At 35.9% G+C, this 12194-nt stretch overlaps 1 protein-coding gene across 5 annotated transcripts in view; it reads left to right on the plus strand.

Annotated features, from left to right (window-relative positions):
- USP45 (ubiquitin specific peptidase 45) overlaps positions 1–12194 on the plus strand; it is a 77487-nt gene that overhangs the window by 46725 nt on the left and 18568 nt on the right. For 2 of the 5 annotated variants that reach the window (XM_019967317.2, XM_019967318.2), the window contains exons 13-17: positions 164–307; positions 1609–2281; positions 4071–4168; positions 7388–7474; positions 11189–11342. In XM_019967317.2, the coding sequence (XP_019822876.2) occupies positions 164–307; positions 1609–2281; positions 4071–4168; positions 7388–7474; positions 11189–11342 (1156 nt within the window). Of the gene's footprint in view, positions 1–163; positions 308–1608; positions 2282–4070; positions 4169–7387; positions 7475–11188; positions 11343–11449; positions 12176–12194 lie in introns of those variants that run through there. The other 3 variants (XM_070796037.1, XM_019967319.2, XM_019967320.2) reach the window with 3 other exon arrangements.

The following is a 12194-nucleotide window of genomic DNA, read 5'->3' on the forward strand; positions in this document are numbered from 1 at the left end:
GATATAGTTCCTAATCTCAAGGAATTTAAATGCTTATGCTTTATATTTTGAGAATTATCATTTAGGAAATTATATTTCAAGTGTTACAAATATTAAAAAGTAGATGATATCCAGAATTCATTTCCTAAAGAAATTTTGTATTATGTACATGTTATCTATATAGGTTTCAAAACCTGTACTTTTGGGAAGAATAAGTAAATATGGACGTTTACAAGAGACAGATAATGGTCAATACAGTGGCACTGTTCCTGTAGAAAATACTCATCAACCCAGAGCAATCAGGAAGCATTCTTTATCTAAAGATATGGTAAGATTATATGCATTTGTGAAACATCCTGCTTTTTGAAACATTTTAGTAAGAAAAATTTTTTAAAGTATACAAAAATCGAGAAAAAGGTATAATAACCCCCCAGGTACCCTCAGTGTCATAGTTGTCATCTCACAACTGGTCATGTTTTATCTGTCTGTCTCACATTTTCCTCCTCCTCATCCTAGATTATTCTGAAATAAATCCCAACATATATCTAAATGTATTTCTCTAAAAGATGCTTTTTAAAGACATAACCATTGTATCATTATTGTACCTAAAAATATTTAAAACTTAATAGGACAAACATCTAGTCATAATTTTAATTTCTGTAATTGTCTCATAAAATATTTGTTTTTGCTTTTTCAAGCATATTTGAATTTAGCATCTTAAAAAGATCTATAGCTTCCCACGTGTCTTAAATGTCTTTTAATCCACAGATTCCACCTTTTGTTTTCTTTGCAATTTATTTGTTGAAGACATGAAATCTTTTTTTTCAGCAGTCTCACCTTCCTATATCAATAGTAATTCATTTTGCATATTGTGGTAGTTCGTTTTGCAAGCAGTAATTCATCTACATGTTCTTAAGAGATGCCTCTGTTCCCTTTGTTTCCTCTTTAAGGCAGTTAGAACTAAAGGCCTAAATAGGTTTAAGTTTGATTATTTAATTTTTTGCAAGAAAACTTTTTCAAGTGATGGTATGTATTTCTATCAGGAGGTACATATTATGTTTGATATTTCTTTTCCTGTGATGTTATCAGTAATTGATGACCATTATCTGATCCACTGTTTCCCCAGGGACTCACTAGGGAGGGTGACCATGGTGATTGATGAATAAAGCCAGATTAATTTAAAGACATCCATTTGAATTTGCACCTTGTTAAAAAACAAAAAGCAAAAAACAATTTTTTTACATGATATGATTTATACTAACTTGGCAAATTGATGTATTACCAGATTTCACTTACTCTGTTCAAAAGTCCTTTAAGGGACAAAACTACATAAATTGTGCAGAGGTTTACACTTGAAAAGCCTCCAGCATAGCACTGTTCCACAAAAGTGCTGTTCCCCACCCATAAATAGGTAACCATTAAGTTGGTTCCTTGTGTAAACGTTTATTTTTAAATTAGAGCTTTTTGTTAGCATACTGTTCATTGTAGTTTGGGTAGATTTAGTAAATGGATTTCAGAGGTACTAGAAATATTATTTTAATAATTGTGAAATGTTTAAGTAAGACTTACTAGCATTTATTTTCAGTAAGGTCACAGATTCTTTTCTCTGAAAACACTATCAACTTACAGAATCAGCTAATTCATGGCAGAAAATGTACAAGAAAATCATCATCTGGAGAAGATAAAGCTGCTGTCATATACCAGGAAAATGAAAGCCTTGAGGTGAATAGAGACTCTTCATTGTTTGCAAGCATCATGAACACTGAGTTGACTCTGACTGAAAGCCCCACCGATGGCAGTGAGAAAGAAGACAGCCTTTCTGAAAGTAGCGTTGATGCTGACAGCGAGGCTTCGGAGTCTGAGAGTGCTCCGAAACAGACTTTGTTGTTGAGATCCAGAAGCGGATACTACACGCACACAAATGGACACCCTCACTACCCGTCCAAGAGTGAACCACTCACTAGGGAGGGCGACCATGGTGATGAGGGAGTGGCGGAAGCTATTTCTGAACTTCATTTGAGCAGCACTATAATTCGAGCTAGGGATTTTGACAGAGAAAATCAGCCACTAAGTGTTTCAAATAATTTGTGTTTTTCAGAGGACAAGCATATGGTGTCTCAGAGCCCCCAAAATGCTTTTCAGACCCTTTCTCAGAGCTATATAACCACTTCTAAAGAATGTTCAGTTCAGTCTTGTCTCTATCAGTTTACATCTATGGAATTGCTAATGGGGAATAACAAGCTTCTGTGTGAGAACTGTACTGAGAAGAAACAGAAGTACCAAAAGGAAACCACTTCTGCAGGTAAGTATTTAGCTTAACTTTTTTTTTTAAGTATTCATGGATTATCTGATAATCAGTGACTAGTGGGTAATAGATCCCACATGGAGGAACCTAAGAACCTGTCACCATACATTAGCTGCTTGGAGTCAGGGCTTGTCTTATTCATATCTGTACCTTAGCATTGAAGACACTGACTGGGCAGGGGAAATTTTCAATAGAATTTTGTCCAAATAAGTTGAAGAATAGGAAGTATCCATCTTTGCCTTGAAAATGCAAATTCACATAATCTTATTTCAGGGAACTAGCTATCTGAAGTCTTTCCAGAAATAATTTCTGTAAAACTTAATTGCAACACCAGTGAGATTAATGTCCTTCACAAAAGTCATATCATGAGATATAAATTTGAAGATTTTAAGTAATTGTATATTATAAAGCTAGCTATATACTAACTATGTTTTGTTGACAAGAGAAAAGTAGAAAAGGTTGATTTGTCAAGTAGGAAATTTTTGGTGTACCTCTAGCCTTGATTAAATGAATAAAAAATTCTGATTCTTAATGACTGTTTTAAAATGTACGTTTTATTATTCAGGTATAATGAGCCTAACAGATGAGATGATTGCCACTGAAAAGGTAGTTTATTACTTAAGTGAAGTTCCCAAGAGGAGGAGACACACTAAGACATGCCGCCCAGGGCCACAAGGGAAGCACCAGGGTTGGTCAGGAGACGGGGAGCAAGGGGGAAAGTGCAGTCAAGTGCGTTTATTGTGGTTGCCGAGGGAAGGAATGAATGAAGGAGGGCAGAAAGGTTTAGAAGTGAATAATCTGAGGTATAGAGGCTGTCTCTAGAGGTCTGGTACCTGGCTCTGGTGTGAGTAGGGCAGGTGAATAGTGACCTAGAGTATCTGAGCCCAGTAAAGGAGGTGGTTGGGTAAGGGCTTTGGAAATACATATGAAAGGCACGCTTAATTTATTTACTATCTAGGAATTAGGCTCTGGAAAAGGCCCTTTCCAGTGTCAGCAAGGCCCCAGATGTCAAAGCATCAGAATGAAAATATGATTAATACATTAAAATTAATGTCTAGATGGGAGAGGAAGAAATGCCAGCTTATACTAATCCAAGTTAAGTATGCAATTGGCCATATTCAAATCCTATCACAAGTCATTTCTAACAACCTCTTATTTTTTTATTAATTTAATTGGAAGATAATTGCTTTATAATGTTGTGTTGGTTTCTGCCATGCATCAACATGAGTCAGACATAGATATACATATGTCCCTTCCCTCTTAAACCTCCCTCCCACCTCCTACCCTGCCCCACCCCTCTATATTGTCACACAACCCCAGGTTGAGTTCCCTGCATCAAAGAGCAAATTCCCACTGGCTCTCTATTTTACATATGTAACAACCTTTTATGGAAATATCCCATCGTTCCCATGATAGGTGATCTTCTTTCACTGCAGTGAGTAATGACCCAGTTTTTTCAATTACAGGTATGTTTCTGGTGGTGTTTGACTGGAAGGCATTGACATAAGTCACTTCTGGTCTATCAGCTTTCCAGCTTCCAGAGTTGTGTTGCAAGTGTCACCTCTCCTATTCTTTGTCCTTATAACTGTATGCCTTAAAAAAAAAATCCCTTTCATATTGTTGGAGTTTTAGGGTTGAGTTGAGGCTCCCAGTAATCAGAAATCTAATTTCTTTTCTAACATTTTCAAAAATGTGGTATAATGATTCTATTTAAATGTTTACTATACTATATGGGCAATAATGTATAAGATGTAATTTATAAATAAATTTATTGTATCTTATGCAGAAAAGAAAGCAGAGGGGGTTTATACTAATGCCAGGAAGCAATTGCTCATTTCTGCTGTTCCAGCTATCCTGATTCTCCATCTTAAAAGATTTCATCAGGTAAAATTCTCTTTAGTAGCACTACACATATTTTCATCATATGTTTTGCGGAGCCTTAGTCTTGTAAGGCTTCCCAGGTGGTGCAGTGGTAAGGTATCCACCTGCTAATGCAGGAGATGCAAGAGACACGGGTTTGATCCCTGGGTCAAGAAGATCCCCGGAGGAGGAAATGGAAGCCCCCTCCAGTATTCTTGCCTAGAAAATTCCATAGACAGAGGAGTCTGGCAGGTTACAGTTGATGGGTTGCAAAGAGCTGGACACAACTGAGCAACTAAGCATACACACACAAGTCTTGTACTGTCAAGGATTAGACAGTAATTTATTGAATTTAAAAATTTTCTCATGAGATTTACTGCTTTTTCAGCCATGATAGCTTATAAGACTTTTCTAAATAAGATTGTCTAATTCACAATATTTGAACATTTAGTTGGTATGATAGGAACCTCAGTGGTGTGTGTCTGTGAGAGAGAGAGTGTGGTGTGTGTAGGTTTGTGTCAGTGGAAAATAGAATTTTTAAGGAACCCTTAGAAGCAGGGAAATAACAAGGTACACATAGCTTTCTAAGGTTTTATCCCAATGGAGAAGAGTGCTTGGGCTGAGTGTGATTGGCTGGGACTAATTGCAAAAAGGGCTACAAGGCAGGCCTCACTTTTTTAGGACTCTAATGGGAAAGAACCTATTTTTAAACGTTTTTCTCCAGTTGGTTATACTTTAATGTCCTATCTCTCTCTCTCTCTCTTTTTTTTTTTTTTTTTGCATTTGATAAAATGATTTTAAAGTTTCTCCTGAAGAAACTTTAGTAATTAAATACTATGGTCAGAATTGTCAGTGAATTTAGTACAATTTAAAGTCTGTTGTTATGATATAGGATGAATCTCAAATCAGTTGGAAAGGAGGCTAGGTTATTCTCTAAAGGACTTAAGAAAGATGTTTGAAATAAAAATTTAGAGCTTCCTTCTAGACCAGATATGTTGATATCAGTACTGTTTTCAGACAGATTTTTTTAATTCTATGAAACATTATTGAAAGACTAGAAGAAAACTTCAGGAAAATTACTAACCTGATCCTTGTGTGAACAATTTTCTAAATATAAAACCTTTGAAAGAAATCTCAAGAGATGGAAAGCTTTGATGATATATCTGCAACATTTCAGGTGGGCCACAGATGGCCTGGAAGAGATTTTTCTCTGTATCTCCATCCCTACCCACAGAAATTAGATGAAGTTCTTGATTTTCTATAGCCAACATTACAGAAACTCTGTGGAAATGGCCATGGAAAGCAGAAGCAGATGTGTTGTGTCTCATTACAGTACATCAGAATGCTAAATGGAAGGTGTATATCTGCAGGGACTTGGTGTGAACTTGCTAGGGTCATGCCGGACTTGAGAATGATATACCACGGTTATTTTATATTCGATACTTGCATCCCTTTTAGGAATAACCTACAGAAGGAGTTCATGCCCTTACAGGGAAATTTTTATAGATGTCTAGGCCCCTTCTTGATCTCAGGCTAGATGTAATGTCTGCAAAGCCACATTCTCATTCCCTGGAACTGAAATAAAGGGATCAGAATCTCTAAGCAGTGTCTCTGCTTCTGGCTTTCTTGTGTCCCTGAAAACCTATTTCCCCATACTAATTTTAGAGTTCTATTAGAAACATCCACAGTACCTGAGAGATCTCAACAAGATAGAGCTCTTTGTCATAAATATAGCAAGTGATTAATATTGAAAATAAATAAAGAGCCCTTAAAGACTTGATGGACATGAGTTTGAGTGAACTCCGGGAGTTGATGATGGACAGGGAGGCCTGGCGTGCTGTGATTCAGTGGGTCACAAGGAGTCAGACACGACTGAGCGACTGAACTGAACTGAACTGAAAGATCAATAATAAAAAGATCAAGACTCTAATAGTAAAAGGGTAAAGAACATGAATTGACAGTTCATAGAAGTAAAGAATTCAAAGAAAATGTGAAAGGAAGTTCCATTCTTTCTAGCAAAACAAATACAAAATACAATGACAGTGAGATTCCTCTTTTAGCCTGTCCAAAATGGCAAAGATTATAACAGTGCTGATAGAAGTCTCTTCTCTTAAGGGGTAATTTTTCAACAGCAAAGTACTGTTTGGGGAGGACACATAAGCCTGACATGATCTCAGACATTGCTGGTATCAGCTGCTTTGTAGATGTCACCTGATAAGAAAAAAAGGAGGCAAACAAATTGAATACAGATTAATTTTTCCTGATATGACTTCATAATTTCATGTCTGATATCAGGTTAAGACTCCTAAAGATTACTTGAAAATACAAATCACTGGCAATATTTTGGTCAAAAAATAAGTTGTTTTTTTTTCTTTAAAGAAAGATAAGAAATAGGCAACGATCTGTAGTGTTATGTGATTAGTATGCAAATAAAAAGACTAGTCATTGAAGTAAGTCATGAAAGCTTTTCATGAAAGGTTGCATCTATATTAATTTTGTCTACCCAAACATCTCAGATTCAAGTATCTTCTTATTCTAAAAAGAGTCCATTTTTATTTTTGAGTTTCCTATCCAATATATTTGATGGTCTGTCAATAAATTTTTATTATTACTTAATGTAAATATATGTTTTTCAAGGCCTGCCTTTGGATACTAAAAATAGAGAAAGAAGTAGAGTTTCTTAACATGAAGATTCATTTTGATTTATATAATATGTAATGTTTACTTTTATTGATAAAATGATTTGGGTGTTCAGGCTTTTTTCTTTTTAATGAATGAATATCACTGAATTTTAGAACTGAAAATGACCTAATCTAACCCATTTATACCCATTTTCTGCCTTGATCTAGATAAGGTTGTCTAGAGTCAAGTTAACTGTTAACCAGTCACTGAGTCAGGCCTGTAACACCAGACTCCTGACTCTTCAGTTGAGTACATTTTTAGGTAGCATATGTATCAGTAGCTTAGCTTCAATCACATTGAGTTTATTTTTCAGTGTTGTAATGCACAGTGAAAGTAATTATTTTCATATTGTCTGTGGTAAAAATACCCATGTAAATGAATGATCTTTGCAATAAGTTTATGAAACCTAATTGAGAACTTAGTCATATATCAGTTTTGGATTGTTGATGTTTTAATAGCTATGAAGAAACGAACCTTTTGTATTTCTCTTTTGGTTTTAATTAAAATTAACAAACCCATTGATCTATAAATTAAGTTTGTTACTTTTTTTTTTTTTTTGAGGCTGGTTTGAGTCTTCGCAAAGTAAACAGACATGTAGATTTTCCACTTATGCTTGACTTAGCACCATTCTGTTCTGCTACTTGTAAGGTATAGTATATTATTAAGATATTTAATTGTCTTGCAAATAATATGCTTTAGAATATCCTATGTATTGTTTATTAGACCATGTCTTTCTCCCTACCTCCTACCCTCTGTCTCTCATGTCCCCTTCCTCCCTTTCTTCTTCCATCCAGCATTTAACACAGAAAATGACTTTTGTCCTTTGGGAGACAGAATAAGTTGAAAAGATGCATAAAGCATAAGTGAGGCATGATGTTCATGATCAAAGCTGCTTGTAAATGCTGCTAGCGTCGGATAGTTGCTGAGAGAAATAAGCAGATTTTGTGCCCTCTCCTGTTTCTTGTGAATGATGTGCTTAATTGGCAGTGGTTTTAGCATTTGGAGAGTTTTCTCCTCTTTTGTGAGCAACTGATCTGATCTGATCTCCTCTTTTGTAAACCAGTGTACTAGTGCGTTGTCTTTCATGCCATTTCACGTACGTAACTGAGACTAGTATACTTGCCAGCTGAGCACAAACTTAAAATTACTAATATTTTAATAATCAGGCATAGAAAGCAAGCTGGTTTATAATTGCTTGTGCTTATATGTGAGAACTAACTGTAGGTGAAATTGATGACTTTGCTTTCCATGTGGACACCACACAGTTCTGGGGTAACTCACATATTGTCCTGCTCGCCATTTCTGGTTAGCAGTCTAGGTTTTCTGGTACATAAACTTACTGAACTTAATAATTTCAATACATTGATCAGTCAAGACAAAAATATCTTAAATGCAGTTTTTCAGTGAATCCAGTTCATCTACTGTGGAATACCAGCACTTTCTGCCAGATGTTTACATTCAGTCTTCATAGAATTTGATATATTCATAGAATTTGATAATGTGGCAAACAAAATGTCTAGCAAGCTGTGTATTAAACTTACAGAAACATATTTTTTAAAAGTACCTATTATGGAGAATTTCCAACAAACACCAAAGAGAACAGTACAAATAAACCTCTTGCCCCCAGACCCTACATATATGGCCAGTCCCACCCCATCCACATACTCATCTACCTCTTCCTTCTATATTAATTTTTTTTCTTACATTATTTTGAAGCAAGTATTAGGTATCCTTTCATTCATAAATCTTTTCCTCTATGTGTCTCTAAAAGATAAGAATTACCCGCCCCCCCTGCCCTTTTAAACATAACCACAATACCACTTTCACGCTAAAAGAATTAGCATTACTTTTTAAATCTTTTGGGCTTCCCTAGTGGCTCAGATGGTAGAGTCTGCCTGCAGTACGGGAGACCTGGGTTCAATCCCTGGGTTGGGAAGATCCCCTGGAAAACGAAATGGCAATCCATTCCAGTATTCTTGCCTGGAAAATCCCATGGACAGAGGAGCCTGGCAGGCTACAGTCCATGGGGTCGCAAAGAGTCAGACATGACTGAGGGACTTCACTTCCACTTTCTATCCTCTAGCATACATATTTCCAATTGTCTAATAAATTTTTAAATGAATTAATATCCAAGTAAGGACTACATGTCATGATTGAAAAATATCTCTCTTAATACATAGTTTCCCTCTCCCATCTCTGCTTCTTGGAATTTATTTGTTGAAGAAACTGGATCATCTTTCTGGTAGTTTCACAGAGTTTAGATTTTGATGATTATTCCTTTATCCTCTTGATTTCCTACAAATAGGTAGTTGGATCAACAGAAGCTTGAATAGATCCTCACCCCACCCCCCAACTCCCATCCCAACCCCTGATAAGGCTGTTTCATAGGGAGTGTTCTGTTGTTTCATCAGGTGGCACATAATGCGAGTTTCTTTTCCGTGATGTTAGCAACCAGTGTTGCTCAATGAGTTCATTAACAGTTACAGAATGGTGGTATCCTGTTATTCTTTCTTCATTTATTTACTGGAATACTTCTATATAAAGAGAAATTCCTTTCATCTCTTTAGGTATTTTACATTATAGTTCTTTTAGAAAAGGCAGGATAAATGCTCAGTTCTTTCCCCATCCCCCTTTTAAGCCAGTTTTCAGAATAATGAATTTACTATCATTCTCAAACTGTGATCAGTAAATTTATCATTATGATTTCATGGATTTTAACACACTAAATATGTTTGAATTTACTACACTCTTCTTTTAATTCATAGTCTAATATGTCTAGTGGGTCCATTGTTAGCCACTGAGAGCCTCTTCAGGTTGGCTCCTCGGTTCTTTTGATATGACCCCTGTGGTTGCTCACAGAATGATTATGCCACCAACTGGATGTTCATTTGCTTATTTTAAATTTTCATTTTTAGGGATTGTTACTTAAATTTTGTTGTTTAATAATTACATAAAGTATTTATGTAGTTTTAAAGTCAAATGTATAAATCAAGGTAAATTCAAACAAGTGTAGGTTTTCTCCATGTCTGTTCTACCTGTTTCCTTCCTTTAGAGATAACCATTTTTTCAAATTATTATTTATTCATCTATAATTTTCCCCCTTTGTTTTTATTTTATTTCTTTTTTTTAATATAAATTTATTTAATTGGAGGCCAATTACAATATTGTATTGGTTTTGCCATACATCAACATGAATCCACCACAGGTATATACGTGTTCCCCGTCCTGAACCGCCTTCCCTCGTCCCTCCCCGTACCATCCCTCTGGGTCATCCCAGTGTACCAGCCCCAAGCATCCAGTATCATGCATCGAACCTGGACTGGCAATTCATTTCATATATGATATTATACATGTTTCAATGCCATTCTCCCTAATCATCCCACCCTCTCCCTCTCAAATGTATAGAACAGTATAGACATCTGTGTCTCTTTTGCTGTCTCGCATACAGGGTTATCATTACCATCTTTCTAAATTCTATATATATGTGTTAGTATACTGTATTGGTGTTTTTCTTTCTGGCTTACTTCACTCTGTATAATAGGCTCCAGTTTCATCCACCTCATTAGAACTGATTCAAATGTAGTCTTTTTAATGGCTGGGTAATACTCCATTGTGTATATTTACCACAGCTTTCTTATCCATTCATCTGCTGATGGACATCTAGGTTGCTTCCATGTCCTGGCTATTATAAACAGTGCTGCGATGAACATTGGGGTACACGTGTAATTTTTAAAAATATAAACAAATAAATACATATCTATTTTATATATATATATAATATCTCACCTCTTTAATAATCATAGCTTATAAGATGTATCCTTTTTTTCTACCGTATTAACATTGTATCCTGGAGAATATTTCATAGCAGTGTTTAGAGATAATCTGCACTCCATTTTTCAAGCAGCATAATACTGTATTCTATGGATGCATTATAGCTTATTCAAGCCGTCCCCAGTTTATGTGCACTTTTGAGTCTATGGTTTTTTGGTATTACAAATAATCCTTCAATCACTTGTCTGGTGCATGTGTTTTTACATATTGCTCATGGTACCTATGAGAAATAGTCCTAGAAAAGGGATTGATAAACCCAAGAGTAATGCACGTATAGCTTAGCTAAATAACATGAAATTTTTCTGAATAGAGCTACCCTTTTTCATTCCCATATGTGAGCACTCTTTTTCCTGACAGGCTAGGCAACAGAAAAGGTCAAGTTTTTGCATTTTGCTAGTCTAGTACAGGTGGGCAGGTACCCCAGTGTAGTGTTAATTGCCCTTATTTTAAGTAGGATGTGCATTTAATTTTCCGTATAATAAGATTTCACTAAATATTACTAATTGACTTTTTTTTTTCTTTGTGTAAAAGAATGTAAGTGTGGGAGGTAAAGTTCTCTATGGTCTCTATGGCGTAGTGGAACATAGCGGCTCAATGAAAGGAGGTCACTACACCGCTTACGTGAAAGTGAGAACACCCTCCAGGAAATTACTGGAATACATCACTGGAAAGAAAAATGTACCTGGTATGCCACCCTAAGTTTATTTTATTCTTAGAAACAAATGAATTTATTCTTTTTCTGGAAGAAGTAAGTTTTTTAATGGGTACTTTGTGTGGATTCACTTTGTTAAGTGAGAAATACCTTAAAGAGTACCTGTTGCTGCTGCTGCTAAGTCGCTTCAGTCGTGTCCGACTCTGTTCGACCCCATAGACGGCAGCCCACCAGGCTCCCCCGTCCCTGGGATTCTCCAGGCAAGAACACTGGAGTGGGTTGCCATTTCCTTCTCCAATGCAAGAAAGTGAAAAGTGAAAAGTGAAAGTGAAGTCGCTCAGTCATGTCTGACTCTAGCGACCCCATGGACTGCAGCCTACCAGGCTCCTCCATCCATGGGATTTTCCAGACAAGAGTACTGGAGTGGGGTGCCATTGCCTTCTCCGAAGGAGTACCTAGATAATCTTAAATATCATAAAACTGTACCCTTCACATCATGTGAAGTGGCACCCAGTTTTTCAAGGTATTAAGTCATCGTGTATTGCAGTGGAATAGCATTTTATTTAACAGTATCAGTAGTTTTTGAAGATATACCAGGTCCTCAGAATAGAGCTGGAGTTAAAAATTTGCTTCAGTCGTCTATGTATTTCTTTCTTTCTCTTTTAGTGTAAATGCACTTTTCCTTAAATAAGGCTATCTGGTATTCTACTAGATATTTAAATGCTCTTAATATTAATGCTTTGAAAGAGTTCATTTTGGAAGATGTTTAACTCCAAACAGCCTTATGCAATAAAGTCTAACATTAGATACGTGTAGTTAATGATAACTTTAGTGTAAAGTCAGAACATACTTCTTGTAAAATTATACTTCTTTTTGTTTTGTTAG

This window comes from Bos indicus, chromosome 9, assembly GCF_029378745.1.
Source record: "Bos indicus isolate NIAB-ARS_2022 breed Sahiwal x Tharparkar chromosome 9, NIAB-ARS_B.indTharparkar_mat_pri_1.0, whole genome shotgun sequence".
NCBI classification, from domain to species: Eukaryota; Metazoa; Chordata; class Mammalia; order Artiodactyla; family Bovidae; genus Bos; species Bos indicus.